This window comes from Neopsephotus bourkii, unplaced genomic scaffold (genome assembly GCF_033783945.1).
Source record: "Neopsephotus bourkii isolate Nb327-2 ecotype Australia unplaced genomic scaffold, CSIRO-AGI_Nbou_v1 NB_663, whole genome shotgun sequence".
NCBI classification, from domain to species: Eukaryota; Metazoa; Chordata; class Aves; order Psittaciformes; family Psittacidae; genus Neopsephotus; species Neopsephotus bourkii.
Window position 1 is genome coordinate 465148 of NW_026901162.1, and position 20496 is coordinate 485643.

The 20496-nt window shown below is 35.7% G+C and overlaps 1 protein-coding gene across 9 annotated transcripts in view; it reads left to right on the top strand.

Moving 5' to 3' along the window:
* LRCH1 (leucine rich repeats and calponin homology domain containing 1) overlaps nucleotides 1-20496 on the top strand; it is a 118358-nt gene that overhangs the window by 88001 nt on the left and 9861 nt on the right. For 4 of the 9 annotated variants that reach the window (XR_009725376.1, XR_009725379.1, XR_009725378.1 and 1 more), the window contains 5 exons: nucleotides 2838-2945; nucleotides 6795-6904; nucleotides 9540-9677; nucleotides 11511-11588; nucleotides 19014-19274. Coding sequence is in view for 3 of the 9 variants with exons in the window: in XM_061353074.1 (XP_061209058.1) it covers nucleotides 2838-2945; nucleotides 6795-6904; nucleotides 9540-9677; nucleotides 11511-11588 (434 nt within the window). In the remaining 6 variants the exon portion in view is untranslated. The remainder of the gene's footprint in view (nucleotides 1-2837; nucleotides 2946-6794; nucleotides 6905-9539; nucleotides 9678-11510; nucleotides 11589-19013; nucleotides 19275-20496) is intronic. The other 5 variants (XM_061353074.1, XM_061353075.1, XR_009725377.1 and 2 more) reach the window with 4 other exon arrangements.

The following is a 20496-nucleotide window of genomic DNA, read 5'->3' on the forward strand; positions in this document are numbered from 1 at the left end:
TAAATACCTTAACAGAGTTTGGCTTCTCAAAGTCACATTAATTTTGAAAACCTTAAAAAATACTGTTGAAAAGAACGAATAATTAAAAATTAAGGTCTTGTAGAACTATAGTTTTGCCCTTGGGAAGTGCTTTTTCTGTCTGAAAAGGAATCACTCAAAATAGTTAATAAATGTAAATTCTTTGTGCTTGATTTGTTAATTGCTTACAATGTTTATAATGGGGCTAATTCTTGAAATTTGAGTGCTGCAAAAATTCTTGCCATGGTATCTTTAATGTGTCAGATCTGCAAGCCTGAACACTTACTAATAAATCTTTCAGTACTCAGGAATATTTTTTGCCTTAGTTCTGGCCATTTTGAGGTCACTGTAACAAAGGAGTATTGAAGCTGAAATTGTTTCCTCTCCTGCTCCCACCCTAGAATTACTCTAAAGGTAGTACTAAAATTATTTTTTCTAACAGGGTAACTACAAGGTAACAGCAACACAGACAAAATAAAAAGTTATTACCTTCAGAGGCTAGAACCACCATTGCCAAAACTCAAAATCAAGAAGTAGTTTCTACTGTGAAGTGAAAAGTTGTTCCCTTGCAACTGTTTACTTAGCATAATCTTGCTTGTGAATCCAGTGTCTTCATTTTTGGTAATTTGTAGAGGATTTGAAGCATAATGTTAGTGTCAGTGGGTGTGCTTGTTTGACTGTCTTTCAAGTTGGCTTCAACACACAGTGATCATTAGAACTTGACAGTATTTTTCCCTCTTTTGAGTGCTAACTTTTGAGTTTTTCTAATCTCTGGATATTTATTCCTTCCATTTGTTTTCTTCCCTAACTGCATTATCCATGTATTTTGGAAAATAATGAGAATCCTAGCTGCCACCATAATTAAAGACTGTTTATCGTTTGCCATAAATCTGTATTCTGTTACCCAGTGTTGAGTCTGCTTAGAGGTTCAGTTGTGATGACTCTCAGGTTCATCTAATCTGGTGTCCCAATAGCCTGGAGTACACTGGGTTTGAAAAAAGATATGGCTAAAGAGAGTGAGCTCTTGAACAGCTGAATATGAAGAAAAGCTTAAAGTGAAGTTTTATATGACACCATATGAATTATCATCATATTAATACAGGTTGCGGAATTGTGGGAAGGAGAAAGTCTGTGTGATTAAGTTCTTTATGATTATTAATTTGGAATGGTATAAAATAGGAACTTTCTGTGCTTACTGAAATTTTACCTTGGGCTTTCTTCTGTTTTAGCTGCTTTCTGATTTTCACCATAAATTGATTTAGGGTTATGGTTTAGCATTTAGAGTACGAGTATTTCATAATCTGCAGTTTCATTTGAGGAGCATGAAAGCTGCTTGTGTGTAGTATTCAGTAGATAAACCATAGAAATGTATATAGGAAAACAAGAAGTGAGAGAGTTCCTAATTTTTGTGGCAGAATTGGTAAGAAATGTTGTGATCAGGTATGTAGGAAAAGTTCGTTAAGGAGTGGTATTCATTGTGAAGGGCAGAGGAGGAGATACTAAATTGAGTCAAAAATAGGAAACCAGTGGGAAGCTTTGAAAACTGAAGAGAAGCAAGGGAGGAGGCGAGTGCCCAGTTCTGAAACACCTGTAGAATGGAGGTTTGAAGAAAACTTAGGTGGAAATGCTTGCCACAGTCATGACAGGAGACAGGGTTGTTGAGTAGGTGTGGTGAGGAAGGAATAAAAATGTCCACTAAAGGATTTGAGGAATAAATAAGAGCTGTTGTCATGACTCGAAGGGGAGAAGGCAGAATGGATAGAGAATAAGAAGTGTATTTCCTTACAGATTTAGCTCTGTGATGAGCTGATGGGCTGTCATAAACTGTAGGCATGACATGCACTTACAGTTATCTGATAAATAGTATCCAGACTCTTGCAGCTTCTGTGAAAATGTGCAATTTTGCATGCTTTTGGGAGCCAAGTTCCATCATTACTGAATTTGTGTGTGTGTGTGTGTGTGTGTGTGTGTTAAGACTGTTTACAGTGCAGGTTTGCCAAGGCCTGTGGTGCAAACTCAGGATCACCCTTTGGAGGTATTGTATGTGAGTTCTTGTCCCTGAAAGTGTAAAAGTTGTGGACCACCAGAAATTTCGTAGGGTGCTGGGCTCTGGTAGGTTTGGACTTAATGCTGCAGGAGTCAGCAAGAAGAAATAATAGTCCTGCATGTACTATGAAGTGAATTATAACAAAAGTAAAACATCTGCAATACATGTACGTACAGAACATGTTTCAACAGAATGAGAATCCAAGGGCTAATGTAGATGTTATTTATCAAAATCAGCTAGAAAGTTACAATTTAATAGTATCTTAATATGGATATTGTTATTTTTTCTTTGGGGGAGAAAGTGTTCTTCCCGCATAGTTACAAAAAATATCAAAATTCTTATTCTCTGAACGTTTAATTGCTGAAACTTCACAGTTGCTGAAAATTCACAATAAATGTATCCAGCTGATATATTTATCTTCTGAATCCCAGAGTCAAGGTTTTTGTCAGGCTATACTGTAAAATCTATGGGTACATTTTCTTAACGGTTGTAAACAAGTTGTGTGACATGCTATGGTTACAATGATCTTGCTAAGCTTAACAGCCTCAACTGCACATAGAATGTATGATTTGCAAGTACTAACATATAACTTTTCGTTCTTTTTGTTCTGCACCATCTTCCATTCTTTTCTCAAAAATGATACATCTTATATTAATCACCTTTGAATTACATCTTCGTCATTACCATACAATCCTAATGCCATATGAAATGCTGCTGCCGCCTTTTACCCCCACTCTGGTCCATGGTTGGACTGGCTATCACTCCCCTCCAGCAGACCCATCCCTCAGTCTTCCTCCTATCTCCTTCAACACACTTACACAGGCACAAACATGGGACAACTTTAGCTACAGTATCCCATCTGAAGGAGACAGTGACAATGGTAGGTGTTCCATATGTAATTTACTTAATTTTGTGTTTTTTGGAAACCTGAATATATGGCAAATGCCCAATGTGGCTAAGGATGAAGGACAGTATTCTTGAGGGGACATCTCTAAGAATACATACCTCAAAGGATGCACATTAATTTACTGTAAAATATGTGATATCGAAAGTAAATGAGTGAAGAGTGTCACTGCTTTCAAGTCCAGCAAAACAGCTTTTCCCATGATAGTCCACTCCAAGAAGTATTTCCAGTATAGGTTTACTTACTTGCTTTACTTTCAGGGATTTATAAAAGTTGTACTCAAACAGCAAATACCTTTGCTACTGATTTTCTGCATTTTTTTTAATTATTTTTTGATAGAGACTGTTGATGAAATGTAGAATCACAGAATAGTTAGGGTTGGAAAGGACCTTAAGATCACCTAGTTCCAACCTCCATGCCATGGGCAGGGACACCTCACACTGAACCATGCCACCCAAGGCTCTGTCCAGCCTGGCCTTGAAAACTGCCAGGGATGAAGTATTCACAGCTTCCCTGGGCAACCCATTCCAGTGCCTCACCACCCTCACAGTAAAGAAACTCTTCTTTATATCCAATCTAAACTTCCCCTGTTTAAGTTTGAACCCGTTACCGCTTGTCCTATCACTGCAGTCCTTAATGAGGAGTCCCTCCCCAGCATCCCTATAGGGCCCTTTTGGATGCTGGAAGGCTGCTATGAGGTCTCCACACAGCCTTTTCTTCTCCAGGCTGAACAGCCCCAGCTTTCTCAGCCTGTCTTCATACGGGAGGTGCTCCAGCCCCTGATCATCCTTGTGGCCCTCCTCTGGACTTGTTCCAACAGTTCCATGTGCTTTTTATGTTGAGGACACCAGAACTTCACACAATACTCCAAGTGAGGTCTCACGAGAGCAGAGTAGAGGGGCAGGATCACCTCCTTTGACCTGCTGGTCACGCTCCCATCTGCAGTTATTGATGCAGGTGCTTAACTAACTGAATTAGAAAAGGAATCTATGAATAAATGAATTTGAAACAATCAGCTAAGCAAAAATGGTCATTCCGTCCAACAGAAATCTGCATAGTGAAGGAAGTATTAGTGGACTTTGTTACTTATCCTTTTGATTTGTTTTTGTCCAGGGCATATGATTGTTTTAATTATTTAATGGCCATTGGATCATGGCACCAATATGCAAATTTGGCTCTGTTTTTTCTCTGAGGGTCTTATACTGCATATAAATTATGCATATGAATTGTTAGATGGAAGAAACAGAACCTAGACAATAAAACTCTTTATAAGCATTTGATAGACAGATGTGGTTTTTTATATAGGACCATTGTTCTTCCAGTTGCCCTAAATTATAAGTGTTTAGATATTTGAAGGCTGTGAAACTGTCAAAAGCATCAGATTGAAACGAAACCCACAAGTCTTGAATGATAAATGCCAACATTTAGTTTAGACTACCCATATTCTTAGTTCAGTTTATTAGTTAACAGTACTCGTTATTGCCACAGTATTTTTGATTATAAAACCATAAAAGACAGCATGTATGAGGAATCAGCTCCATAAAGGAAATGAGTATGGAATATAAGAATTGTGATAGTGGTAAGTTGAAAAACTGAATTTAGTTCATGATGGTATGAAACTAACTTGACATTTTGCTGATGAATATTCTAACACGGAAAGCTAGAAGTGCTTCTATCAGTGTACAATTTGATTTATGTTTATCTGGATTTGTTACTGTTTTACTTTTCTAAATGAAACAGGCAGTACAGACTAGCGTGTGCTTGTGCACTTGGGAGGGGTAGATGTCTTCATGTCATTCAAACCTTAAGCCAAATGCAAATTCTAGTGTTTATTACCTTGCACTCTTACAACAGAAAACCGCTTTTAATCAGGCCTGTTGCCTTTCTGTTTAGAGTTTGTTGCCTGGGGCTGTTTGTTACCTAAGGTGTATCTTCCTGTGGCAGGAAGTAAAATGCAACAGCAATCCTTCTCTTGCACTGAGGCTAATTGGCCCAGTGCGATTCAAATCCATACCTAAGCATACCTTTTATGTTCCAGAACAGGATAGCTGCATTTAAGCTGCCTTTGGGGAATGTCTGTTGCCTGTTCTATTCCTTGAGCTATTCCTAAACACTGCATAGAAGAGAGGTGGGTTTGCACAAGCCAAAACTGTACCAGGAAGCAGCAACATTAATAATATCGATGTGTATAGGCCAGTCTGAGGATCCATGTACTAGCCCTGGGTAGCCTCAGCTAAGTAGCCTAAGAATATGTAAGGAGTTTGTTGCCTTAAGCTGTTTTTCAGTAAATAAGGTAAAGAACTAGTGCCTGTTGGCTGAACTCCCATAGGCAGTGTCTGTCTGTACCTTTGGCTCAATAATTAGCTTAGATTATTAATTTTGTTACTTAACCTGCCTGTGTACAGCTGGGTGAGGTTCCTAGTAACTAGCCTTGTCTGAGATTTCAAAGTATTTCTCATTCAGAAACTTTGCTCTAAATACCAGAGGGTACAGTTTTGTGTATTGACCCTGAACTGATTTGGGGACTTCATTAATAGTTTACTTTTTGTCAGAATATAGATGAAAAATTGTTCTACCAAGGGTTCAGTGTTTTATTTTGTTAGATCTGTTGAGGACAGAGTTTTAAAATTCAGCTCAAATTACAACCTAAATAAAATGACTAATGTGGCACAGGTTTTAATGGAACATTAGAATTACTGTGATTACACCTATGTGTAACTTTCTTACAGTTAAGGGTAAGTAATCTGGTTTTACTCCTCTAGTAGGTGCTATTGGCAATTCATTCACTTCCAGTTTTCTGATGTGCCTTTTACAAAGCAAAAGGCTCCTCTGTTCTAGCCTGTTATGTATTGACCCATAAATTATCTTCTCTTTCTTTAATGGCCTTAAGTTAACAAAATCCAGACTGAGCAGTAGCTGTATGTAAAAACAGCTATGTAGTTTCTAGGGTTTGTACTTTACACCCCACTAATTAGTACTTAGGGTTTCATGTCTCGTTCAGGAGAGAGGTGGGAAAGTAAATAATGCAAAACACTTCTTCAAGTAGTAGTATTTTCCGTAATAATCAGGTTGGCCTGTAATTTGAGTGACAAACAGGTGACAGTTGCATTGTGAGCATCCATGATCTTGTTCTTCCAAACCATTCAAAACAGTCATTGATCACATAAAAACAAAACATAGAGGTGTGTATATGCAGAGATTTCATGTAATTATTTCAAGGAACTATATATGGGCAAAGTTATGCAGTCCACAAGATTGGTGGGAGGCAATACTGTGAAGAGTTTGTGCAATGCTACATTTGCAATACAACTTTTTAATGTAGGCAGTTTTACTCAGTGGCTAAGCATGCCTACCTTAGTTTTTATTGGGTGGGTGGGGTTGGTTTGTTTGTTTGGTTTTGGGTGTTTTTTTTTTTTTTAGTATAAACTTATCTAGTAAGCAGTTTGTCCTGTGTAGGGAGATGCTTGTTACACAATTCAGCGTCTTGTAGGAGAGGGCTCTATGTAGATGTGTTCCTGCCATGTCAGATACAAAGTTTGGTACAGATCAGAATCTCTAAGGGACAGTGTCAGTGCTTAATCATCTGACAAAACTTGTTCATTAAGATTAGGATATGGTTGGAAATTTTTCCACTCTATTGGTAATGCAGAATGCCATTGAGAGCAATATCCAGAAAATACCCATTTATGAGTGTAATCCAAGATCAGGTTTTTCTGTCCCCCTGAGTTTTTGCTGGAGGAAGTGCCTAAGGATTTTGATTCATTTAGAAATTAATAAATCAAGGTGTTTGTTTTTACACTAAATCTGTCTTTTTTAAAATCCCAGTGTTCTTAAGACCACAAAGAAATTTGGAATCAATAGATCCACAATTTACAATTCGAAGGAAAATGGAACAGATGAGAGAAGAGAGAGAGCTTGTGGAACAGCTGCGCGAGGTACGTGAGTGTTGGTAGACTCAATCTGTGTTAATGGAATGTATATTTAATTTTTCTTTGGTAAAGTTGTCTAAGTACGAGAATATTAAAAGGTTAAATGAGACAATACTACTTCTGCAGGATGACATGCAGGAATTAGATGAGACAGACTTCTTGGTAATGGAGAGGAAAATGGTAGTATCAGTAATAAACTGCACTAGGAGGTAGTTCTTTTGAGCTTATTCTAGAAGCAGCATCAGTGCAGCTTTTTATATTTCTTTTAAGAATTACCACAATTATGTAGCAAGTCCCCAGGTAAGTGTTCCTAAAAATAATGTCCTCAAAGTTACTGCCTTGGGCATTAGTTCAGTTAATCCTCACACTGAAAAGTATAACAAGGTTATTCACCATGATCATGGGGACTTAATAAGTTTTTTCTACACTGAATTAGTATTAGCTATTACGAGTAACACTGATTTAATTTGTTATTGATCTTCAGCTCCATGCACTATCTTTTGCCCTCACCCTGAATGTGTCCTGAAATGAAAGTTCTCTTGTCTCTTGTGAGAAGCTTGATTACAAGTCAAGGACTGGGGACACAAGCTAGACAGAGATTTTTTGAATTAATAAAGTTTACTCTGGTATTCTGGGTCCTACAGTGAGTGAAGTAAACTCCAGACCATCTTACTAGGTACTGCACAAGAATATAGCCCAGAACATATAACATATTAAGTTTATACTTATTGAATAAACATACCTGTTAGTATATTTTGCTTTTGAAATGTTTCATAGTATGTTAAAATGTAGTGAGACTGTACAGAACCTGCAACCTTAATCAAGTGGCACTAAACAAGAAGGAGCAACTACTGCACTACTTCGGTTCCTTATTTAGAAAACAAAATACCATTGCCTTCAGCACAACCTCTTCAGCTGAGCTTCATATTGTGAGGACATTGAGGTTTCTTCCATACATTTCCCCCTTTTCTTTAGAATGGTGTGTTTTTACAAAAATTACTTCATACAACTTTTTGCTTCAGAGACATAATTATTTTTCCTCCATTCGATTTTGTATACATCCGTAGTCACTTCAGACACCTATTGTCTTGAGGGTGATTTGCCACTTACACTTGAGCAACAGTCTAGCAAGAAATACTGGTAATTTTTTCTTTTTTTCACTTAAAGGATAAACATTTAAAGGTTTTAACATGAAAAGTGGAACAAATTGGCTGCTTCTGTAGTGTGGATTATTTCTGTAATCTACAAATTAATCCAAGGTGAAAAAAACATATTAGTGCGCATGATACACTCCCCTGTTTGGCACTTTGTGAGTGCTTGACTATGGTGTCTAGTAAAATCTGGGAAAATATAATGAAACCCCAGAGTTGAGTTTGGTAGAGGTTACTTCATGGTGAGGGCACCCAAGCAAAGGATGTATGAGGAAGAAGAGCTAAATTTCTTTAGAGTGGAAAAGAGTGTTTAGAGTATCATATGATTGTCCTCAGCTGCCTCCCAGGTAGTAATAGAGAAAATAAAGTCAGGCTTTTCAAAGATGCACAGTCAAAGAGTGAGATGTAGTGGCAGAAATTACAGAGAAATAAATTACAAATAGCTATAAGGAGAAAATTCTTTGCAGTAAGATTGGTGAAACACTGAGCAAGGTTGACTAGAGATGATGCAGGATCTCCTTCCTTGCAGATATCCAGAACTTAATTAGCCAAGGCTCTGATCTCAACTGAAATTTGTTAGACCAGGTTACCATCAGAAATGCCTTTCTACCTACGCTCTCCTTTGATTCTAAAGAGAAGAATCTATTTTTGTCTGAAACACCCAGCATAGATTGAGGTAATGTATTAATAGAGAGTACTGGCATTATAAGGAGGTTTAACTAGGAATAAGAAATATCTGTTTTAAGAGAATGGAAGTAATTATCTCCTGAAAGTTAAACTAAGAGTTATCTCTAAGTATAGTGTTCAAGATTGGAGCACAAATTAGGAAACTCATCATATATAACAATCTTATTATAGGGCTTTTTTCTGGAATATTTTTAGTATTTTATTTTGCAATATTTCTATTCAGTGAGACTTCAGTTTTGCTTAACAATTACCCAAAAGTTCTCATTTAAATCTGAATGTTTTACCTTACCTTACCTCCATTTCTGATCGCTCTAATGCTTCCCAAGTAATTTTTAGGCTAGTAGTTAAAGATTGCTGTTTACTCTTTGCTTGTAGAGTGCTTAACACAGCATAGTTCTGATTCAAAGTGCTGAATGATAAAGAAAATTTGAGATGGATAAGTAGAAGACTTGAGGGAATGGTGAAAGGAAGGAACCACATGTAGGGCAATCATATGGCTAATAGCGTGCTTATATATTTTCGTATGTATAAAAATAAATGCATATTATGAAAGCAGCGTTTGAAATCTTTAATTGTTTTAAAGACATTTACATAATTCAGTGCCAAACATATGGTAGAGGAGGTTAGGTTGTTTTTTTTTTTAAAGAATTAGTTATATAAAGGAAGTATGGTCCTCGGTGAACCAAAACTCCCAAATTGGCTGTGTGTCTACAGCATATGAGAAGATGAGAATATATATTCTGTTTCTTTTTTCCCCTTCATCTATTTCTGTATTAAAGTGCGCTTGTGTTCTTCATTTGCAGAACATTGAAACAAGACTAAAGATTTGTTTGCCTGAAGACCTGGGGTCTGCTCTGATGGATGGTGTAGTTCTCTGCCATTTAGTAAATCATGTTCGTCCTCGGTCTGTAGCAAGTATTCATGTACCTTCACCAGCAGTAGTAAGTTAGATGTTTCTTCTTGCATTTGGGGGGGAGGAAGAGAGGAAATTTTTAAAAATTACTGTTTTATTTCCAAATTGTATTTGGTTATATAAACCAGGTTGCTGTTCAGTGAATATTCTTTGCTGTTAGGGCCAAAATGTATCTCATATATATATGTGTGTGTGTATATATATTTATAGTGTGTGCATGTGTATACATACACATCTATAAGTGAATAAAATTATTTTGCCATTTTCTGATTTATCAAAAGATCGTATTTTTTTTTCATAAGAGCCATTCTGTTCAGCACAGTATGGAATTCTGTGATTGCAAAGTTTTAATCTGGGAGACCCTTTTTAAAAGGAGATTAGTCCTTTGTTTGTAAATTGGAAAAATACGAGATTAAATTCATTAATATTTGGCTTAGCAGTTGTCACATTACTAAAACACCTATTAGCATGTTTATTAGCATGCTTTTCCTGTTGGGTTAGATGTAGAAGTTATTCCTTTTATCTCCAAACAGAACAGAATAGAAACGTGCACTGTGGTGATTTAATGTTGCCTTGCCCAACCTATGTACCTGATTATTTCATGGTATAAGTGTTTTGATGTAATCTATGTGTGTTTGTTTCTCAAAACTTAATTTTCTTATTGTTTTTTCTGTTTACTGATGTCTCTTTCTTGGACATATCATTGTTTTGGATTTCTGTTACCATCCTGGTTCTGAAAGAGGTTTTGTATGTTTATCCACCTTTTATTTTTTAGCATACACATTGGTAATAACTTGCCATATGCAGCCTGATACTCGATTCTGAGAGTAGCATGTGGATTTTTGAGCAATCTATAAGAACTTCCCAGAAGACAGATGTTAAGAAAAAGACATTTTCTCAGATACTCTAGTGGAGTTTCTTTTGCTGTTCCATGATTTTAGCTTACTTCTGTCTTTGGTAAAATTACCACATTGCTAAAATATGCAAACTTGAATTTTTGGAGTAAAGCCTTAAGTTTTGTTGTGGATTTTTTTTGTTTGTTTGTTTATAAAGACCTTGTGATGTTTTCTATTGCAAAAAGCAAATATTTAAAATCCATTTTCATTTTGTTTCAACTTTATATTGATGGCATTCTCTTTCATGAAACATCCTTCAAATTACTTTAGCCTAGAAAATTAGTTCTTTAAAATCCCTGCTACTATAGTGAATTCTTGGTTTAAGTGGGTATTCTGGGAAGTACCATTGTTTCACGTCTTGCACTGAAAAGTAAAATAATGAATTGGTTTTGGTGAGTTTTTAGTAGCATGGTATTTCTGTAAGTATTTAGTGGAGATAAATTATGGAAGTACATGAAATTCTAGAGTAATAGATTTCTTCTTCAGAGACAATTAAAATTGTGTATAGTTACATTTGTGAGTACATAAAAAATTTAAAGAGAGCCTGTTAATTACAGTTAAGTGGCTTCTCCATAATGTATGCTGAAATCCTTCATCAGTTTACTTGCTGTCCAGAAAATCAATGTTGTCTATCACAAGTCATTGTAAGAGGAAAGTTTTAGAACCTCACAAGCTAGATGTGAACTACTACGATCTTACTCGTGTCTAGATTGTGATCTAAACATGCTCATGATTTTAACAACTAAGTAAAAGCACATGGGATCCACAATGTGTGTACTCAGATTTTGTTTGTAGGCATGTTTTAACAGTAGTAGAGAAACAAGTTGAACAGAATTTCATGCATTGTTTTAAGAAGAAATATGGAAATATGTTTCATCAGTATAAGAATAATGCAATAAGTGAATTGACTGAATAAATGTTTTTGACATCTTTTGCCGTAAACATATTTTTATTTGCTTTTACAGCCTAAACTTAGCATGGCCAAATGCAGGAGAAATGTGGAAAACTTTCTGGATGCATGTAGAAAACTGGGAATACCAGAGGTAATTTAAGTCTGTCATTTCTAGATGACCAAAAATGCAAAACACAGGAATTACTTTAAATTCTGAAGGATAACTTCATGAACTACAATTTTTCAGTGATAAATATGTAATTTAAGAAAATGATCTGAATGATTTGATTTAATCCTAGTTTAGCACATTTATGTGGCTTATGTCATAGCACTTAAAAATTGCAACTTTTTTCTTAAATTAGTGATTTGGTGTTATTCCGTCCTTATCTTTGGCATGGAAAAGATAATGAATGAGGTAATATATAATTAGGCAAAAGTTTACTAATTTTGTTTCTTATACAACATAACTGCATTTTTACCTGGTGCTTTCAGAATATGGGCTTCATGCTTTTTAATTATTGACTTTCCTTTTTTTTCAATATTGAGTATTGTATGCCTTGGAAAAGTGACTAATAACATTCTCATTTCTTGTACTGAAGCACTGCTGCAGTGATGTGAAGAAAACCATTGTCTGTGTGTTAAGTATGGAAAGTGTATAGGAGTAAGGTTCTATAATGTGGATATAAGTTTTTCAGAAGTTGGAAACAGGAAAATTGCAGTGCTTGATGTATTATATTTTTCATTTAAGGATGGCAGCATCATCATATAATTTATTATTGTATTAATAAGGAAAAATATGACTATTGAATTGTGGAGTTGCATCAGGAATAATTTAAAGACTTCCTTATGGGCTAGAAGTGCCTATTAAGAAAAAGTTAATTTCAAATACATTACCCTCGAAAGATGGTAAAACTGCTATACAAAGTCTTTTTAATCTGATACATGAAAACTGCATGTTGTATTTTTACTGTTGCTTACATATGACAGTATAATGAAGATTTGAGTTCTTTTTAGTCTGCGTTTCAAGAATGCTGAAACAAACGGTTATCTTGTGTGTAACTCCCGACCACCCCCTTGGGAGCAGATGGTAATGCCAAGATTTCACATTGGGAAAGAATTCCTGTGTGAGTTCTATCTATTAAAGTTATATTTTAGCAGATTTTCTGTTGAAGACAGAAGATGTAACATAATTTTTGCTATTTGTAGGGATTGTGAGGGGGAGACTTTATCTTAACAGCTTCAATGAACAGTCCTTCATAAATTTGAGAATTCACTGTAATGGGCTAACTTTTTTAAGTTGCAATGGTTGATTTAGTCTTTGTAATTATGCAGTTTATTATGTTAGAATGATACCAAGTTAAAGGGAAAAATTTACTTCAAAGATGATCAAGATCTCTGTGCTGTGGGCTTGTAGACATGGAGTGTTTGTTAAGCTGCCCCAAAATTCATTGTCTTCTGATGCATCATAAATTATTCAGTGAATTATAACACAAGTCAGGGTTTTCTGGGTATAGACTATTGGGAAAGAAAAGGCCAAGAGCTGTTTTTATTGTTGTCAAGAGATCTTTCAGAAACGGAAATTGAACAGAAATATTTACAAAGGTCTTTGCAGCGCTGTATTTAAGATGGGTAAGCTAAGCCTTTACTCCAAATGGTTTTTATTTTTGATTTCTACCAGTCAGCTTTCTGGAAAAATCCCTTTTTGTTTTCTGTGGATCGACATTTTAATATAATTGTTACCCCTTGTCTTTAATGCTGAAATTAGTACAGATTTTTTTAGGCTTTTATTTTATTAAAGTATATTTGTTGCCAAGTGGTGCAGAGCCTTAAGCACAAGGCCAGATCTGACTTATAAACTAATTACACTTATGAATCTAAATAATCATTAACTTTCTTGAGGGCATAAATGCATTCACTTAAACATTAAACATTCATTGTTTATTTGTAAATTTATGATAGGTTTAAGGTACTCTGAGGATGTTCTTTTTGATTAGCTGTTGGTACTTTGCAAGTGTGTATGTTTGCTATATATTGTGAAAATCCTTCATGTTGTGAACTAGCTGGTAGATGATAGAACTTTGCTGTGTGTTGGAAGGACATGTATTAGGAATACAAAGTTGTATGATAGCAAGTTTGGCTGTGTGTTGTCGAAGTTTTTAAAGAATTACAGGTGGTGTGCTTAATGTTGCTTCAGATTGATGAGTTGTACATTGCCTAGCTATCTCTGGACAGACCAGAGGAATGCAGAGAATTATTCCCTAAGCATCTTATGGGAAAGTGATAGGTTCCACTTCTGGATCCCAGCACCCGTAGGTATTAGGCTTTTCCGTGATACTTCTGTCCATGCTTAATTCCTGAGAATTAACTTGAAATTCTGCTGTATGAGTTTGGTTTTCAGTTGTTTGGTTTTCTTTAAGGGTTTAAAATTTTCATAGTTCCTGTTGCTTTGGTTTCAGTTAGTTGTGGAAAGGAACCGACTACATGCTGTTTCCTGAGCTCCACAGGTTTAGAATGATATCCTGTCAAATAATATAAAATCAAACAAAAAAAAAAATAGCTAAGTAATTACTGTGATGTGCTGATGTGCATGGTCTCTTACTTCTGTGGCTTTCAACATTCAATTCTTGGGTCAAAATTGCTTTCCCCAGAATGATCCTGGGAAACTTCTTCTAAGTGTGGAAAAAAAAAAGAAAGCAATTGGCATCTATACCCATATGTGTTGTAAGAGTTGGCAAAGAATCACAAATACAAAATTCAAGAACATGAGCATCTCTTTTATAATGACCTGACAGATAGATGATTATGAAAGCCATTACCTGCCAGGTGAGAATTTTAGTACAATGTGTGACATGTTAAAATTGCTTTAATGGCCATATGATTCTCCTGATCATATGCAAAAGGAGTGTTTTAAGCATACAATTCTGACCTTTTAATAAGATACTAAATAGCAAGGCTTTTACTACAGCAGCAGGCTATCAAAAGAATGAGACTTGTAAGACAGTCAGCTTATGGCAAAACTGGACACTAACTTTTCTTGTGGAGCCTAATCGGAGATCTTTGTAGTTGATCATTTTTTTGAGACCCAAAAAAGTTTTTGTTCGATATGAAAAAGGGATGGTGGCAGGTAAGCATCTGAAAGCTAGAAGATTCAGAAAATGTCTGCCGTGCCCCTCAGGAGGTATCTGATAGAAAAGGCCCAATCTTTGTCACCTAAAAAAGATGACTTCATTTTACACTTTTAATTAAAACCGTCAAATTGACTAATCTCTGTAATAGCAATAGAATGACAAACACTCCTACCTTTTGGCTGATACAGATTGAATAAGCAAATGGCAGTACATGTGTGGTAAGTAGGGGGTGCCTGTCCTACTGCATTTTTCAGAATGACAAGCAGTACTTGAATGGTGCCGTTCACTGGAGTAGGTTGTTAATGTCATATGAACCTGATACTGACTCAACCTATAATACTTACCCAGTCCACCTGTATTGCACCCACCCTTTCACACTTTCTGAGTTTAAAAAATAGAGCTACTTTTTTGATTTACTTCTCTTTGTAAGTGTGGCCTCCAAAGCATCAAATGTACCAGTTCTAATGCAGTTTTACTCTTCCTAAGTGACATCTCATCCCAAAGGTGATGATTGATAACTCAGTCTCCCCTGATCATTTTTATCACGAGTATGTATGTAAAGTTATGGAAGTATTTTGGTTTTGATTGCTCTTTCATAAACCCAGCAACAGTATATGTAAATCATGTCAAGAATATTCATACTAGTATTCATACTAGTAGCAAAAACAGTACTTTCTTATTTCAACCTGCAAATCAATAACGTAAAGCTTTAGCTTTCAAACTTGTAACTGCTATTCTTCACAATCCAAATTACAGAGCATTTTTATCGTGCATTTCAGTAGTGTTAAATATTCCTATCAAAAGGAAAATAGAACTTGTTTGTGGTGGGCTGAATGATACTTTATCACAAGTGAGATTTAGACCAAAATGAAGCTGTAAGTGCAGTATGTTACTGGAAAGGCAAAAGTTACTAGTTTTGGTCTGCATTTCTTCTAGTTCTCAATTATGGTCAAATATGGCATATTCAAAATAGAACCTTCTAAGTATTTTGTCAAAAAAGAAATAATAGAATGGCAATTTCTGTTGATAAAAGGTAGTGATAAAATGATATTTTTCACAGCTGGTTGTTAAATTAGGTTTACTGAGCTTCTGTGTTCCAGCATAACAGTACTGGTGCAGCATGATTTAGTGGGACAAGCCATTTCTTGGGTGCGAATGAGAGACTTTTGCTGCATCTCTCAGGTTTTCAGTCAGCTACTTGGTGTACAAATACTGGACAGAAAGGAGTATGATGGTAAAAAATGGCTTTTTTGGATCTCCAATTGCATGATGATTCGTATTACAAAATGCTTGGCTGTGCCCCTTCTTGTGACTTCAAGTCCTGCAAACGGGAGCTATCACTGCATCTCACCTGCTCCTGAAAACTAGGTACACTATGTTGCAATGTCAGTCAGAATTACTGTAAAATCAGTCTGATTTGTGTTAGTGTAGGAGTTGCTAAATAAGTAAAACAGGAAAAAATAAAAGATTTTGGTATGCTAAAGCTGACAGAACAACGTAAAAGAAGTAAACAATCAGAGAGTGTCAAGTGTTTTATCTTCTGTTCTCCTATTAGTTGTTCAAATGGTAATCATGTTTCTCAGTTTAATGCAAGGTACATTTTCATTAACACTTATGCCTGTTTTCTGATCAATTCACATAATCAGTTACTTTTCCATAGTTTCATCATGAAACATCCATGAAGTTGCAGTAAGTTCTATCAGGTATGACTTCTTTCTCCACCCTTTCGTTCTGGACTCTGTAATGCACACTATTTGGCCAACAGTATGGAGTCAAGTGGTTCTGTTTGTTTTCAGTTAGAGTGCTGAAAGCATAATTCTGAGTTTTTTTTCATTTGTGTTTGAGCACATGCACTACAGACTTCATTCTTTAATGCACTTCTGCAAACTTACTCTTGACTTTTTTTACCAGAGTCAAAATTTGAGGAGGTTGGTTTCAAAATGCTGTCTTTCCCCACAGTCACTGCAGGAGCATGTAGAATGAGGGTGTTTTGTGTCCACAAAAAGCTGGTTATGCTTTTGTCATTCCACTTCTGTCTCACTGTATTTATTCTGCCCGCATGATTTTAGCATCTATATGATTTTATCATGCCCTTTATGGACATGAAAAGTCAGTCCATAAATGTAATAACTTAAGTATATGTATCTTTTTAGTTCTTACGTGTAATAATTTGAGTCTCCTAAATGAGAAAGGCAGTGCTTGTGAGGGATGGGTGGGTGGTAGGTTGTTATCAAGACTTTCGGTGGTGGTCATGTGCTTTTTAGTATTTCATGACGTCATGTTTTAGTTTGATATTTTAATTTCACAGCATCCGTAAAATAACTTCAGTGGAAATTTGTTCACCATTACTGAAAAGCCATATTTTTCTTTTTAATCTGGAGTTACATTAGAGAATTAAAATACATACAATGTACAAATATGTATATATGTACAAACAACATTTTCCTGAACAAGGTGTGAATGTAACACCAAACTATCCATTGTCACAGAATACGCAAAAATAAACAAAAAAGATCAGACATTTCTGAGTCTTCCCCAGGTTTCACTGAATTTCACTAAACCACAGAACGGCAGTTCCCATAGGAAGTTTCTTCTGCATGTGTTGGCTGGTTTTGTACACTTTGGCTTCTGTATACTTCTTAGTAGGTTAATCTCTGGTTAACAAGTTCTTCAGCCTCTGTAAAAATTCAACCTGTTACCAGCTCCCATTCTCTCTGAAATTACTTCCTTTTCCATTTGACTGCAGTAGGGACTGTTGGTTTTTTAGCTGGTAGAAGGTTGGGGGTTTTTTTGACCAAAAAAAAAAATTTCCTTGTTTTAATTTTATATTAAAAAAATAAACATCAAAACTTTAAGTTCAGTGTATCTTAGATGCTTATTTTGGGGATATATTTGCAACAAGTAGGAATTGTATGATATTTTAAAATTAATGCTGTGTTTGTTGGGTTTATTGATGGTTTTGATAAAGGTGTAATGTATTATAGTTGAGAGTCTTGAGTAGTTTGTTTGCCCTGAAACTAGTTTATCTGGTAAGCAGTTTGTGTTCTCAAATACAGTGCTAGTCCTCTCCCATATTTAAACATGACCAGCATATTTGTTCTGAGTTTTCACCCTTTCAGAAAAAGCCAAATACAATTGCATTGAAGTTTATTATCACACTGGAATCTTGAGTTGAAAAAATTCTGCAAAATGATTGTAAAAATAGCAGTGTCATTGCTAGGCAGAGTGTTTTCCTTCTCTGTGTATCTACTTGCATAAGTAACAAAAAGAGAATAAAAATTTTGATGCTTTTAACTCCCATTAATGCTAGAACCAGTCGTGCTAAGCAAAAAAAAAGGGGAAAAAAGTGTCACTTTACTTTTTTCAATGTGTATGAATGACAGTTCTGACTTGCAGGTAGAAGGGCCTTCTAAAGTTTAATTTATTGCCAGATAGACCTTGAAACTTTGCACTAACAGAAACTGGACATCTGAATTTCCATGTTTTTATTGGGTGTGTTGTCAGACTGAAGAGCTACTAAAGAAATATAGTGTTCCTCTGAATCAGGGGATCTCTTTCTTTCTTCAGTGTAATTTTATTCAGTAAGTATTCACCATCTTTATTGATAGTAAAGCCTCCTTTGCAATGTAAAATGGTATATCTTAAGAGTGCGTTTTGAAAGTACTAGTTACTGGTTGGTTTGATTTTAATGTAAAATATTGTGTGTGTATTGACATTATTACATTTTGCACTTCATTTTATATAGCTAAATTGCTACATATGAAGTCACTGATAACTTTCAAAAAAAAACATCTGGGAATCTAACCTGCCGATAACTTAAAACGCTACTTAAGAAATTAAGTGTCAAATCCTTCAGTTTAGGAACGTTATTAAAATTAAGTATAGTTAGTGCTACATTGGCATTTTCAGTTTGCTTCCCAGGGTATCATTTAAGATGGTATTTGAATACCAACTTTTAGGTTATTATGTTAGAGAATTTTGCATACTCCTAACGATTTCTTAAAGTACTTTTTCTTTAGTCTTCGTATTGCTGCTGCTGCTTGTGCTTTTAACAGCTTTCTAACCCACTGTTTGCTATTACTTAAGTTAGATTTTTACAACTGGTTCCATTTAAGGATTTGAATAATGCCCAGATGGACACAGGTATGCAGATCTCAGTGTCATAGGTGGATCACATGCATCTCCTCACCCTTGTGAATCTGGGCGTAATTTTGGCAGGATTTGAAGGCCTGAACCCTTCTACCTTAACATTTTGATACTAGATGATAGCCTTGCTATTTAGAGGAGGTAAAAGAAATCTTTGATGTCTAGTGACTAAAGGAATGCTATGAGGAAACTATTCCAGTTTATGCTAGACTGTTGTGATAATTTATCAATATCTTTCTATTTTTGTCTTTTTAATTTTATGCACTGTTTTTTTCTGTTCTAATGGCTGCCCTTCGGGATAGGCTGACCTCTGCTCTCCGTATGACATCCTGCAGTCGGATATTCGTCACATTCGAAAGACTGTTGACACTCTGCTCGCCCTCGGGGAGAAAACCCCACAATCAACTTCTTCTACCTTTCGCTCCTGGGATCTAATAGGCTTTTGTCTTTTCCACATACTTTTTATAGTCTTGATGTATATAACTTATCACTGGAATTTGCTAACAGCATAACCTGTTCGCATGTGCACACAAACTTTCTGCTTTGTCTCTGACAAATTACAGGTACTTAATTTCCTTCCTTTGTCTTGCAAACTTCTCCCTTTCCCTTTCTTCCCTTCCTTTGTAATATCTTTATTAATCTCTTGAAATAGTAGAGAGAGGGAGTAGCATCTTGAAGGCAAGTCCCATCTCTTATCTCCCCTCTAGCTCTAGTTTAAGAATTTATGTACCTCTTTATTTATAGTTTGTTTTCTTTTATGTTGCCTAGACTACATACTAAATGTGTTAAAACAGTAAAGATACTCTTATCCCACTTTTGGGTGTAGGCTAGATGTGTATTACAAGCTAAACAGAACAGAGCTTCTTTACTTTTCATGAAAATCTAAGAATGCTGCAGATATTGAAGCAACTGTGGTGGCACTTCAACAGGCAATAGTATTTTCTGAGTTGGTGCCAATTATCTCAAACCTACTTTGTATTAAGAGCACTTGGAGAACTACCTTTCCTATTACTGTTATTTTTTTAATCCTTTAGATTAACTAGATTACTGTAACTTTAAATATTGTTGGTCATCTCAACTGTTCCAATTAAATTTCATACTGGAGTAGTTGTTTTCCTACATATGTTTTGTTTCCCTCCAGATTCCGTAGAATAATCTTCTGCCACATAAAGCAGCATTGAGCAGCTTTTAAACACTTGCTATGTTACACCCCAAAGATGACCGTAAAATAGTAATGGGTATGAGCAACCCGTAATATGCAGGGGGCTTTAGAATGTTTAAGGATGAAGATCATGGAGTACATTGTAATACAGTAAGATAGTTTGAGAATAAGGTGTTAGATTCCTGTGTCTGCCATTCTTATATGTGATGTCAAGCAAGTCACATCACTATCTTGTCACTGTTTCATCACCTGTGAAAATGCAGGCAGTGTTTGTTTGTTTGTCTGACAAATGTGACAAGGACAATACAGCTAGGAAAGCAGATCGTCTGGGGAAGGCTCCAGATTTTCCATCCTAGAAGGTGTTAATAATGTTTGTTTAACATTACTCAGGAGGCGTTTTGGCATGAGGGTGAGGGTGGTGAGCTGTTGACCTCCATTTCCCTTCCAGTTCTATGTTCTGTTCATCTGTTGTAAAACTTGAATGAGACAAATTTGGTTTTGTCTTAATCCTTATCAACATGAGAGATCCAAATTGATTGAAAAATATAGAATCTCAGATATAAGCCTATGTTGAAATTACGGTATTGTCCTAAATGCTGTTAACTAAACTTGTAATTCATTCT